Raw genomic sequence first — 13,807 nt, forward strand, 5'->3', positions numbered from 1 at the left:
CTAAACCCATTCATTTCTCACATGCACCCACATTTCTAATGGCTATGGAGATCCAGCTTTAAAGTCCTCTGAGAGCCATTGGAATGAAGAGCACTTTGTGAAGACGTTGTAATTATTATGGGATTTAGGGGTGTGTGGAAATGATTCATGGAGATGTTTCCCAGCCAGCAGGCTCTTGGAGCCAGGTGAGCTCTTCCCTGGAATGTGAAGCATGCAGCACAGCAACTGGGAGGAACAGGTTTGGCAGGACATTTTAAGTTGTTCACAGCAGACAGCCTCTTCAGAGCCACATCCCTGCTTTACCGACCTCTCAGCTGGATGTTCCTCTCTGCCACACTGGCCCTGGTGAGCTGGAAAGGATGGACACGCTGCGAAGGAGCCTTTCTCGCTGGAAGAGGTACCACATTAAGGTGCACCTGGCTGACGAGGACCTGATGATGCCCCTGACGGTCAAGCCCAGAGACACAGTGATGGACCTACGGGCTCACTTAGTACGGGAGGGCGTCACTTCCTGGAAGAAGACATTTTATTACAACTCCAGGCAGCTCGAGGAGCATGAGACTCTCAAAGAAGCCAATATCCAGAATGGCTCTGTCCTGCTTCTTGTCAGCAATAAAAGGTAGGCAAGGAGCTTGTCTGCAGCAGGGGTGGTGCAAAGGAAGGGGAATGCTCTGCGTATCTCAGCCCTTTGGGACACTTTCCTGCTGGGGTTTGCAGAAAGCAGATCATGAATTCAAACCCTGCAATTTCCAGCAGGCAGATTGAGAATCAAGGCTCTTCAGCTCCAGACATGCTGTGATGTGAAATAAGGGGGTAAGAGGAGGAGGAAATCTGGTTGATGCTGCCTGTCCTGTCTCTGATCAGGTCTCACTTTCCCAACTATGTGGCCAAGCACAGAGGGAGAGACAAGATGTGCAAAAGGGCAAGGGAGATTGTGCGATGCGGGGGAGTGCTCTGGGAGCCTCTCACTTGTCCTCATTCTTTCTTGTCGTGTCTGGCTCTCGCCATTTCTTTTCAGTAGATACTTTCTGCAAGTATTTGGGGGTGGCGCACTCCTGCTTTGACAGGGAAGAGCTGTGAGCTGCCAGCTTACAGCAAAGCACAATGAGTGCTGGACAGAGACGGCAAGAAGCTGCAGCTTCCCAAAATGCAGCCAGATTGCGGCAGAAAGTACGGTGAGACTAGAGACTTCCAGGATAGCCGGTATAAAGGACATCAGTCAGGGCAAGTATTATGTTCCAGTGGGAATGAAAGCTGAGATAATGGACCTGAGACCCACTGGCCCGCAGGGTAGTTTAAATTCAGTGGGGTGAATTTACGACCCCCAATGTCTTTCCTAATGCCTGGTTGTTGCTGCCAGCATGCTTAATTCTGTGAAGCATTTTGGGGATACTGGGTAGAAGAGGTGCACAGCAGAGCACAGGTGTATTGTGTCTAATTCAGCTTTCTAAATCCTGAGTCCTCTGAGTTATGTGTCTATGCTGATCAGAGTTTCCTCTGCAGAAAAACCTGCACTAAAGACTTCAGTTCCTGATTATATGCCACATACTGGAATGGTCCTATTTTCCAGTCCAGAGGCAGCTTGAAATCTCACACAAAGAAGATTTAATAAAGCATTTCCTTTCAGAGCTCAGCCAGACACAAGAGATTTCACATCACTCAGCTAACTGCAAACCCCAAGTCACCCATGGCCCCTTTCACCAACATCTCGTTTCAGCTCTCTGATTAACTTGGCTCAGCTCCTCCTTTTCACCTTGTTTTTAATGGCAGGAGCATTTCTATTTGTTGTTGTTTCCAGTGTTTATTTTCCTAAATTGTACAGCCTGAATTTTCGAGAGTAAAAAAGGATTCTGAGGGACTCAGTTGATAGAGTGCACCTATTGATGCTCTTTTGACAGATGCCTGATTTCCATAACATGCTATGCACCTTCCCACATACTGCAAGAGCAGGGCATAACCGTGGCAGTGCAAAAATCACCAGGAGATCCCGTCCCTGGTGTGCTGAGTTCAGCAAAACCACTTGAAGTCACTAGCCATTTTTGAAAATTTAGAGCCTTTTGCTCAAAGCTCCAGCTCAATTTTTCTGAGTACATGAAAAAAGGAGTGGAATTTCTAATATTTTTCTCCTTGAATTTCATCAAAACCTCCCTGGCTCCTAAATAAGCACCTTTGTCCACTCATTCCTTTTCCCATGGCTGGGTGCTTTGTGGGGGGTGGACAGTCTCTCCCTGAAGTCACGTCTCTCCTTGAGTTCTTGGACATGAAGGATTATTGGGTTGTGACAGCCTCAGCCACTCCCACAGTATTTTGTGTGGCACAAGTGGTAGATGCCCAGGCATTGGGGATACATTTCTCTGAAGGCTCATGGGGGTGACCGAGCTATCATTGTAGCATGGTCCCCCCAGATATTTCTGAGACATGCTTGTGTGTGGCTTGGCAGTCATCACCCTGCTGGGTACACAGTCCTGGGCTGAGCGCAGCCTCTGTGATTCAGCACCTTGCCAGACCCTCAGCACCTTGCCAGACCCTCAGCATGCAGAGGACTGTTTTAGAGGGCTCGCTCTATCACTTAAACTGGAAGTTAGGAAATACAGAGTGGGAGAAGGCAGGCACTGCATTGTGATTGAGATTACAGCACCATTTTGAGCCAATTTGGTCAGATCTTTAGGTATTATAAATCCATGTTGCTCCAATAATGTCTGTGGAGATACGCTGGTCTGTATCAGCTGGGTAACAGTGCGCAACCTTGGAGAATACGAGGAGAATAGCCTACATAGTGTTGGGACTGTCTTGGAGGCACAGGAGCAGAGAGGAATAGAGAATGTGGTGCTGGGTTTGGCCAGCAGCCCCGAGGATTTAAGAGTTGGTTTAGTACTTCACCAATTCAGTGAAGTATGGACCCTCTCCATCAAAGGTCAGCATCTGCTTCTTAAGTTCTCCCTGAAAATCTTGGTGTCTCCTACTTACTCTTTTGTACTGAGATGTCAGCCAAGCAGAGCTGTATTAATTCCAAAAGTGGAGTTGCTCCAATTGCCAAGGTCTGCAGCTCCGTGTCATGCCTATAAATATTAATGGTCACTCCGTATGCTATGTGTTCCTACAAGGGGCTCATGGGACAGTTTACTTTGAACCAGAGAAAACATGAAAATGACCCTATTTTTCACACCTCTCCCCCCTCCCCCGTTAATGCCTTTGTAGATAATTGGCATTTAGCAAAGGCCAAGTCAGCATTTCCACTTCTTGCTCATGTTTTCTGGGGTTTATAACTTAGTCATAAAAATTCACTTAAGGCTGCAGCTTGGCAGGAAAGGGATCAGCATACCAGCTAATGCTGAAAATTTATTTGGACCTTAGTGTTCAAAAGTTCGAGCAAGCCATTTTGGAGTTCGGTCAACATGACCCCTTGCCCTGGGAAAACACAAGGGCAGCCCAGAACCAGGAATATCACATCCACTGAGGATGCAATTCCCCCTTGTGCAGAGCTTGTTAATCACATTACTGCTGCACTGATTGAGATTGCAATCCTGTTGCAGTAGAAGCTGAGCAAAGAACACACTGAAAAACAGTTTCTGCCCTAGAGAGCTGCATATTACAATAACATGGTTTGCAAGCGGGTAGAACAAGCAAAGCAAGACTTGAAATGTGAATGAACAAGCAGAGAGAGAACCTCCTCAGCTCAGTGGCCTTGGGCCAGCCTGTGGCGTTCAAGCAACCGGTGCCCAATGCAAGGAGACCACCAGCGAGTCTTGACATGAAAAGAGCAGCCAACCAGCACAGATGCAAGAGCATCCACAAGGGCGTGCAGCAGGCTGTCCCAAATGCCAGAGGCGTGATCAGTCCTGGTACTCTGGACCACGCCATGGCAGAACCTGTTTGGCTCGCTTTGGAGGTGGTGCAGGGCCCCAGAGCCAGGTAGCTGCTCAGCTGGTCTGGTGGTGATGTGGGAGTTCCTGAAACCGGCATGACTCTTCCCAAATTTTGTCTGCTGCAGCGAGCCGCTCAGATGCTCTTTGCCAGCTGCGTGCTGTGGAGCACCAACCAAAGAGGTCTCCCCATGGTGTAGTCAGCAGCAGTGCTGGATAGTGGGTGTATGGCATTTGCTGCTCCTGCTGCATTTTGATGTTAGATGTTAGGTGGAGGGATACTGTCTTGAACTGGTGAATCCACCACTTAACCCATGAGCTATTTCAAACAGAAGATAGAAATGGTGATCCAGAGCAATTCCTAGACGTGCTGTGTGCCTGTCACTGACCGTTCCTAAGGATGTACAGCTCCAGCTGGATCTGGACGTGGTATACACACAAGCACGTTGATAGAGTCTTCGCACTTGGTTTCAGGCTCCTTGTGCAGTCACCGCTAGCAGTCAGTTAGATAAGGTCTGTGCTAATAAATAAACCAGTACCATGACTGCTTTCTGTTACAATGCTGGACTATTGCACTGCAGTTTTGACCCAGTTCAGATGCATTTCAGGAGCTAGCATAGGCCAGGGACTGTTCCTTATGGGCTGTCTGGATGTGACAACGCAGGTTTGGAGGGTAAGAATTTAATACGAAAACATTGGCCATTCTGTGCCAGCTGTCCTCTCAATGCAGAAGAAAGTCCCAGGCGTATTTAATTTACTGGCACAGACTCAGCCACAGCACGTGGGATCCCCTCAGCCTTTTAGAAGCTGAGGTTCATTGAGGCCAAGCAGCTATTGTCATCATCTATGGCTTGCCTGGAGAATGGAGCTCAGTAAGTCATTGGTGAATAGGTTAAAGTAGACGCCAGCACCGAGTTTAGCAGAAGTCTATTATCTGGAATCTCTTGGTGTTGATTTTCTGGCCTGGAGCCACCTGAAAACATCTATCTCAGGGCATTAGCAGTTACCATAACAACTCATCTGGGAACAACTCCTGACAGCTCAAAGAGCAGACCAAGGTCCCATGTTATATAGAAGCCACTCTTAGGTCAAGCTAAGCACATCCAGGATTCTCCCTCTTCTGCAATCCAGCCTCAGTGTCCCTGGTGAGTGCCAGTGCTTATACAAGCTTTAATATCCTTGGGACCCTGCTTTATCATTCAGAGGCTGTTCAGCCTAATTTTCCAAAGGTCCATCCACTCAAGGAGCTACCTCCTGGCAAAACAACAAAACCATCCATCTTTGGGGAAGCCAGCTAACTCCCTTATTGGCATTCAGTTTACAGTCTCTGATTCTTGGCCTCATAAAGGCTGTGACTGAGCCTTGGCATGAAAACTATGACTGAGCCACTCGCATAAGGTCCAGTTTAGCTGATGCTAAGAACTACTGCCTACATTTGAGTCCCATGATGACATAAGGATCGATGTTTGACATAGACACTCGGCAGTGGCTCACTCCAGGCTTATATTACTCCACTATCCAGTCACCCCTTCTCACTCTCACTGGAATAGCCCAAGAAGCAGTCACCAAACACAGCAGACGATGCTGGAACTCTAGAAAGAGAAACCAAAAAAATAATGGGATCTACACAGTTTGACCCTGCAAAGAAAGCCAACGTTAGAGCCCAGACATGAATTAAGTCCCTTACACTGGGTTTCAGTGTGATTTTGTGATGCCTACTCCTTGCACTGACCTTCCAGCTCCTGGGGTTACTCAGCAATTACTCCTCAGCATGGAAGGAGACTTTTCGCTCCCATCCAACTTCTACAGACTTGCCCTGTTAAGCTTAGGCCTAGCAGCAGGCTCCAAGGCATCTCACAATAGGATAACGATCCTTTAAATAGCACTGGGAGTCTCTCTTCTCAGGGAGAACTAATTAAGTTCTTCAGCACATGCTTAGACATATGTTGACCTGGTATGGCCTTAACAGGCCTGCTTCCATCTACTGGATAAATAACACTGGCTTAAAAAATATCCTCCAAGAGATGCGTTACTTAGGCAACAGCCAGGTGGGGGTCTGACTTCATCTCTGTGGCTGAAGGTAGTATTTATGTGTATTACTCATGGGCCAAGCTCTCTGCTGGTGTAAACTCCTTGAAATCAGTTAAGTGATTTTTAAATTTCGAAAGCACCAGTGCAGTTACCTCCGCTGACCTCTTGCAGCACACAGGCCAGAAAATGACACCTGTATTTAGCTCAGTTACTTACTGTTCAGCCCAAGAAGCTCATTTAACAAAAGCAGAGGTTTGCGTCAGCAGAGAGCATGGTCCATAGGATCTGAATTCCTCCCCTGTGCAGTTGCATGGGATTGCAGTAGATGAAACCGAGCTCATGTGTCCCGGGGTGTGTGTGTCTGCCTGTCTTGGCTCTAGGCAAATAATTAAAGTATATTCTAAACTAGGTTCTTTTCTGGTGTGATACGGCACAGCTTCCTGGACTTCTCTGTAGTTGTGCTGATTTATACCGGGTGGGAATTTTGCCCAGTTGGGATAAATATCCTCCCCTGTGTCCTGGTGTTTATGGGGCAGATGTGCTACAGGGTGGGCTCACAGCAAATCCTTGGCTCTTAAAATCCCCTGAAATTTCAAGTGAGGAAGCAAGTGCTGGAATATGAATCCTGTTCTGGCTTTTGCAGAAAACCCAACCAGCCCAACTAGACTTGTAGTATCCTTTGCTAGGACCCAACAAAAAACCCCACTCCATAAACTCTGAACTTCTCTAACTCCTGATGAAACGTTTGCAGTGCAGGCTCAGTTTCTTGTCTGCATTAATTGCAAAGAGCAATTCACAGGAGCCAAAAGACTCAGCCCTGCACTTACTGGCTTGGCTGGGTGGGGTGGCTGCCTGGTAGACCTGCTGCCTACGGGCCATGAGTATCTTGGTTGCAGTCCAAGGCATGATAATGAGCTCTCTAAGCAAATGCCAGCCCTGAAGAGGTACCCAGAGAAACTTGCAAGAGCTTCAGCCTCTGTTCTGGAGACCCCGGGGGTAGCCCTACATGATTTCTTAGGGTCTTTGAAGAGTAACTAAGAAAGTAATCCTACTTTTGTTAGCTTAAGTCTTCCATGCAGGGTCTGTACCCCTGTCAGAAAGCATTTATGGAACCATAACCCCAGAAAGCCACACTTTAGTGCTAATGCATGGAGCTGTGCATGTCTAGAGCAATTCAAACTCTGTCTTACTGTAAACATCCTCAAAGTGCTCCTAAGTTACAGGCTGCCCTTGTTCTAAGATGAAAAATGGATTTCCAGAAGCATGCACTAAAGAGGGAGAGCCTTGCTTATGAGAAAAAGGCTTCCAGACAGTTGCAGATTATCTGAAGGAGAGCGAAGGCATCTTTTGCAGAAAGATAAACAGGTCTAAAACCCTGCAAGTGGCTTATCCTCAGCTGTACAGTGTGATTGAAAAACCAAAACAGTAAGAGGATCAGGTTTATATTCTCCCCACGCCAGGGTCAGTGCCTCCTTGGTCAAATGCCATTTTTGATTGCCTGTCTACAGTGCTCCAAGTATTTGCCTCTTTCTTATTCAGATAATGCCAAGAAGCACAGCCAGAGCCATGAGAGAGTGTGACAAGGGCTGAAGGGAAGTAGATGGAAGAGAGCTTGGCCATGGAAAGGCAGCCCGGCCGCCAGTGTCTGGTAAGTCCCTCCCTGCACACCAGCTCAAGGACTGTTCAGAAAGCAGCTCCGAGTGTTTTCAGCACAGTACCCATGAATAATTAACCCAAACAAAACAACAAATAACGTTTCCTCATCAGCGTGCCATGCGGTCTCAGCTGCCAAAGGAGAAGCGTGGGTAAGACTGACTCAGCTCCTGAGGGCGGTGAATCAGAGTGAAATGCCCATCAAAGGGTGACTTCTGCCTGGGTGATGAAGTGAGAAGGAGCTGAGGTGGACTTTGCTTGGGGCCCTAGATGGGGACAATGGACATGGGAGACTCCTTCCGACTCTCTCACAGGTTTGAGATCTTGGCCTTTGTTTTCCTATGTGTAAGTCTGAGATAATTTATTCTTCTCTTTCTCCTAGTCTTTGTCCATCCAGCTGTAAGTGACTCAGGTTAGGGGCTGTCTGGGGTCCTGAGCAGTTCCTTTACAGCGGGGCTCTGCTTTTGACGTTGAAGGCTCTATACAGCAAATAAGTGGTAAGCACACTACAGACAGCCCTGGAACTTGACAGCCTTTTTATATCCAAAGGACAGAGACTGGTTGGTCACTGTTATGGCAACTACCTCACCTGACATTAGGGACCCATTGTTACACCAAAACTGCCTTGTTTTTGAGCCAAGGTTTATAAGGCAATGAGCTTCCTTGTGTTCTTCTATCTGTGTACCAGTCCCCCTGCTCCAATAACTTCTGAACCAGCAGACCTGATTCAACCCAGTTTGATGGAAAGAGTGAGGTGTCACAGACCCAAGATTCCTGCAATTTTCATGAAAAAAACAGCAGCTGGATAGAAGAGAGACATTTAAGTTAATATCCTACTGAAGGAAAGGTAATTACACCTCTTGCTCCCTATCTATTTTAAGATGCAGCAGCCAGGTGACCAGCTGGCATTTAGATACTGGCTGGTCAATCGGTACCTGCAGAGCTTGAAACCAGCTACTGCACTTACTGCCCCTTGCCTGCAAAGCAAGAAGCTGTTGCAAGAGCAGAGGACTTTGCGGGGGAGGTCTGGAGGGGATAAGGATGCCCTGGGGATATTACAGTGAGCTGGGAGCACCAAGAAAGGAAGAAATAAAAAGCAGTTGTAATACACAAATCAGAAGGAGAACGGGTTTCACCAGTTCCCCTGCTCACAGAACAACTTGATTTTTAGGTTCAAACTTATTTTCAAGAGAAAATGGATGTTTCTCTAACCACTACGATACTTTCCCCAGAAAATTTCAATGACTGGCAACAGTCTTACTAAACCCCCCCAAACTTGCATTTTCTGTTTTTCAACTGAAAAACATGCCTTTCTGGACTGTTTTTGGCAATGAGAAGACATTTGATTCTTTTTTCCAACAAAAGCATTTAAAGAAATGCCACGGAAAATGGAGTTTCTCATTTTCCAGGTTTTGTTCTTTCCTCAGAACAAAAATATTTCCCCAAGCACTTCCTTGCACTTTGCACAGAAAGAGATTCTAAGACAAAGACAGGAACATAGTCACAGCTGAAGATCTTTCAGTCCAAGCAACTGAGATGGACAAAGAGTGGGATGGGACTAAGCATGGGAAGAAGGAATGTGACTTTTCCAAGGTCAACCAACAAGCTGGGCGCAGTGGAGAGTGTGCTGGCGCTGTTGGGTCAGCATTTCTGCCACTTGACCATGCGGCGCCTCTGCGCGTCTGTCTGTCCTGAAATAATGAGTTTCTTGGAGCAGAGCCAGTCCTTTCCTGAATGCTTGGAAAGTACCTCGCGCAGCCCTAGGTGCAGTCATAAATAATAATTTAAATGATAATAATAATATTAAAGTGGAGATGTGCCACTGAAGATGGGACACACTCAGCAACAGAGTCCTAAATCCATGTCCCTCTTCTAGTAAAAGGTAGAGTTTTCCTCACAAAGCCTAGGAGACCAGTATTTACTTCTCTGAACCTGATTTTCAGTCTTTTGCTCTGCAAAAGGCAAACTGACCTGAGTTGAATTAGGTCCAGTACCTACTCTTAACACCTCATGCCTGTAGCTGGCAGCTCTGGAAGTCTTTCTGCAGCTCAGGGGGATATCTGGAAAGAGTAAATTAACGGTGGTGGTGTGGGGAGCTGCCTGGACTAATGCTTTTTTCAGAGATAGGCTTTGATTGACACTTTAAATCTACCTGACAATCTTTTATTCTAAGTGCAGTTGCTGCTTTTCTTCAGAGCAGGAAGAGCTGGTTTGGTTGCTGTCCTTCAAATGATGGATCTTATCACATGGGAAACAGAAGGAAAAAATAGCAAGCCACCTGGAAACAGCTACAGGTACAGCATGAAAAGAGGTAAAACTAACTGGATCTATTTGAGGTCTTTCTGTTTTTTCCCTCTATGCCATAATCCAATGCAAGACATATGAGAAAAGAGGCTATGCTCTGAGGAACAAGAGCTGACTGTTTTATTTATTTGACTGTTCATTATGTTGTTGTTTTCCTTCAAGAGATTTTTTAATGCTTTGCAGATAGGACTGTGCCACCCTCCACTGATGAGAGGACTGGGAAGTCAGTGGGACAACTCTTTTACTCACTTGTTCCACACTGCCTCTTCTACTGCCTGTCCTCCCCACGTTGTCTCTTACTCCTTAGTTTCAGGCATCCTTTATGCTTGTTAAATACTAGGATCACACCATTCAGTTGCTCACAGAAGAGGTGACAGCCACTTTTTACAATGTAATTTAGACATTTGAGCTTTACCTGAGTCTGGCCAAGAAGAAGGTCCGGTCTCCAAATGGGCACAAGCATGCTTCGAATCCTCTTCTGGACATCCACTTAGGTGGCAAAATAGGTCTCGTTTGAGATGTCCTGTCTCTCCTCACTCATTGAGATCCACCAAAAAACATCCAGGCTCTTTAGACTGCAGAGTATAGGGCTGTTATTGAATGTCCAAATACCAGGAAAGATGCTGATAGTAAGAACTGCTCTGAAACGGATATTTCACTTGTTCTCTGTGAACACAGGTGCAGACAAGACCAAGGACCAAAGCTGAAAGGCGTACAAGCTCCTGTCTGTGCACCAGCCTGGGCATGTTGCAAGATGGAGACGTTTGCAACTTCGCGTGCTGCACCAGGGTTGGCATTTCTTCTTGTCAGGAGTGTTTATCTTTGAAATCCTGCTACTGACGGGGCAACACACACAGGATTACCACCATTGTTCGTTGTTGCATTCACCTCCACCTTGGAGCTGCAGCCAGGCCTTCCCAGCCAGCTCCTTTTCCCAAGCTTCATGAGCAGAAGACAAGCCCAGGCAAGCCATCTCCACCAGCTGCTGTGCTTCAGCAAGGCAGCTCAGGCTGAGGCACATTTCAGCAGCTCTTCTGTGCTTCTCCTGTACTCGAGTTGTGGATGCATCAAGTGCTTCAGTTTACAGGGCCATCAGCCTGGCAGCTTTCCTCAGCACTAAATTTACTTTTTAAAGTTACATCAATGTTGTACCCAGAGGAAATGGAGGAACAGATGCAGCCTGTGAAGTCTGGCTTTAATTCACCTGCCTCATTTAATTTCCTGCCCTGCCTTCTAATCAATGAGTCTGCACTAGTGGCCCTGGGAATACAGAGATCTTTTCATATACAGGAGAATTCAACGCCGTGGCTGTGCTGGCTGTGCTCTTGGGGTCTCAAGCAAGCTGTGTCACATCTCCTGTGAGGCTGCTTCATTATGGATTTCCCTTCCCCAGAAGCACTTGCACACACTCTCCAATCCGTGGCAGCTGCACCACATTTCCTTGCAGGGGCTCCGTGCCACGTTAGCCTCTCTTAGTCAGGCTGGCTGTGCTGTGTTCCCTCCTGGAAGTGCTCTCCTTCCAGGTGTTCCTGGTTTTCAGCCACATGGTTTTCTTTTCAGGGCCACATGCTGCTTTCTAGGGCTCTGTCCCCATGGTGGCTCTGCTGTGCTACCTCAGACAGGCTGCTGAGGCCAAATGTGCCTTGTTACTTCCTGGGGCTCCCAACAACATCGTGGGACCAGTGGTGCTTCACAGTGGCTCCTTTCTTGAGGCAGCTGTGCCGATGCTCCCTCGCATCGTGCCATACTGACCCCGTGGAGTGTCACTTCCCAGGTGTCCCTTCATCGAGGACAGCAGCACCATGACTAAAGCACAAAGGTGCTTTCAGGACTACATTGCCTCAGACTCAGGGCTATCAGGAAGCCCTGATAAATGGCACTTTTACTTTGGTTAAGCTGACTGTCACCGTCCTGAGTTTTTTTGAGCTCACATTAATTCCAGGCAGTGCTGCCTGTTGCTTAATCAGCTGGTGTCAAAACCCTGGGAGACAGGAAGGCTGTCTTTGGCTGGTAGCACCTATTTGGTGACGTTGCTGCTTTACCTCACATATTATAATCTGTATCAGATTGCTCTTTGTCTGCTAAAATGGACAATTAGGATCCAGTTGTAATGCAAATTGCATGGTGGAATAAAAACCGTGGGGAACAAAATCACAAGTAAGTATTTATGTCAGCCTTTGTTATTGTGTGATGGGTCCTGCTCAGTTAAGGCTTGCTGTGAAGCATCAGACAGAAGAGAACCTGGTGCGCCTTTGTATTTTATAGGCACGAGCTGCCGAGCTGCTCTGTGTAAGACTGCCTTTAGGCACTCGCAGGCCCCAATAATATGTATGTGTGCAAACCTAACAGACAGATTGCCGCCTACACTGGAAATTTGATGATTGCCTTGTTTTTTCAAGGCTCTGTTTTATATACTGCAGGCCAAACCCATGGGTAATTTCCAGTCTCTCTGCACAGGGCTGAGATGACGTGGTGAGAGAAGCATAGACATGCTGAAATTTCAATCTGCCACATAATGTGCTCCTAACACTGATAGCCTTGTAAGTGTGGTGTTGTCATTGGTGTCGTTGCTGTTCTTGTAATTGTAGTCTTCCCATGTTTGGTGCTAAATGTTGTAAATTAAGAGAAATATTTAAATTTGTAAAGGAATCTAAAGTTACTGTGGAATTAAACACACAGGAGTCCTGCAAATGCAAATGGAAGAGGTATGTCTTCATTTAAAATGGCAAGCCACATCAACATAAAGCAATATGCTGCTGATGTAGCTGCTTTTACTGCATAGCAGCTTTGCTTTTCCCCAGATTCTGGGTAACAAGGAATCAAGCTGCATGTTTTCATAGAAAAACTCATCTTTGAGAACTGAGGTGGAATATCCATGCTTATAAAGCTGGCAGTCAGTAGGCAAGTGTTTTAAGGGTTAGCTGAGCTTGTACTGTACCTGTGAGATCCAGAGTGAGAGCAAGGCCTGTTCATGGCCCATTGAAAGGGTGGCTTCTAGAGGACAGCAAGGAACAAGAGTGAGAGGTTGTGAGGCCAGATGGATGAGCTGAGTTCACAGTCCTAGAAGCTATGGCAACATAGCTTGTATATCTACTCAGAAGAGCCATTGCAACTACCGTAAATCACTCTAAATGGCCTTATTTTCCTGCTAGCAGTGAAATAAGCAGCTTCAATGGGGAGGAGTAAATCCATTTGATTGCACACGTTGCTGGGAATAACCCTCTTATTAGTTATTTGTAATAACGCAATCTACTGCTAGCAGCGTTGCCACCAAAACAGAGACAACCTTATCTGCTAGAGAATCATCGTATTGCTTCTAACATTTCCAATTACAACCGAACAAGGGGAGTCGGAAAGGCCTCAAGGGAGTAAGATCTGTAGGAAGCAAAAGGCAACATGGAGAACTTGGGTTATAAACAACATGTGTGACAAATGAAATACATCAGGGCCAATATGTCTTTTGAGGAAGACTTCTGCCAGGCAAGGCGGAGCTCTTTCTGTCCCTGACTTTCTTCTAAGCCGTTGTGTGGTATTGGTAGGTTAGGTCATGAAATGGTGGCAGTGTTGGCTCGTGGCTTCTATACCTTGGGTGTGCGAAGCAGCAGCTGTCAAGCCAAGGGCTTCGGTCCAGGATTTAGATGAAAATTCTCCATTGAAATCGATGGCAAAGCACCTGATCACTTCACTACGGCAGGGGTGTTCTCACATGGCTGGCAACGCCCTGGGAAATTCTCACTTGTAATAGATCAGATTCTGCTCTCATTTATGCAATTAGAAATCCAGTGTAGCTCCATTTGAAACAACTGTTTTCATCCAATGCAAATAAGATCAAGATCTGGCCCAGGCTGGTTTTGTACACAATGGAAACTGACTGAATTATGGAAAACAGGAAACAAATCTAATGTAAATCTAAATGGAAATATCATGCTCTCTATTACATCAGAATAAATTGGAAG

The 13,807-nt window shown here is 46.5% G+C and overlaps 1 protein-coding gene across 2 annotated transcripts; it reads left to right on the forward strand.

Moving 5' to 3' along the window:
• Positions 1-359: 359 nt before the first annotated feature.
• On the forward strand, positions 360-12,468 carry TINCR (TINCR ubiquitin domain containing). Of its 2 annotated transcripts, XM_054805630.1 has the most exons (5): positions 360-619; positions 7,434-7,542; positions 8,236-8,394; positions 9,743-9,841; positions 10,530-12,468. In XM_054805630.1, the coding sequence occupies exons 1-2, from the start codon at positions 360-362 to the stop codon at positions 7,435-7,437; spliced, it is 264 nt and encodes an 87-aa protein (XP_054661605.1). In that variant the 3' UTR covers positions 7,438-7,542; positions 8,236-8,394; positions 9,743-9,841; positions 10,530-12,468. The 2 variants fall into 2 exon arrangements, with proteins under 2 accessions (XP_054661605.1, XP_054661606.1); XM_054805631.1 differs by lacking the exons at positions 8,236-8,394; positions 9,743-9,841; positions 10,530-12,468 and adding an exon at positions 7,662-7,940.
• The last annotated feature ends 1,339 nt before the right edge of the window (positions 12,469-13,807 follow it).

This window comes from Grus americana, chromosome 28, assembly GCF_028858705.1.
Source record: "Grus americana isolate bGruAme1 chromosome 28, bGruAme1.mat, whole genome shotgun sequence".
Lineage (NCBI taxonomy): Eukaryota > Metazoa > Chordata > Aves > Gruiformes > Gruidae > Grus > Grus americana.

Bases quoted from the DNA above. Each gene is read 5' to 3' on its own strand.
- TINCR (XM_054805630.1), top strand. From the start codon at position 360: ATGGACACGCTGCGAAGGAGCCTTTCTCGCTGGAAGAGGTACCACATT.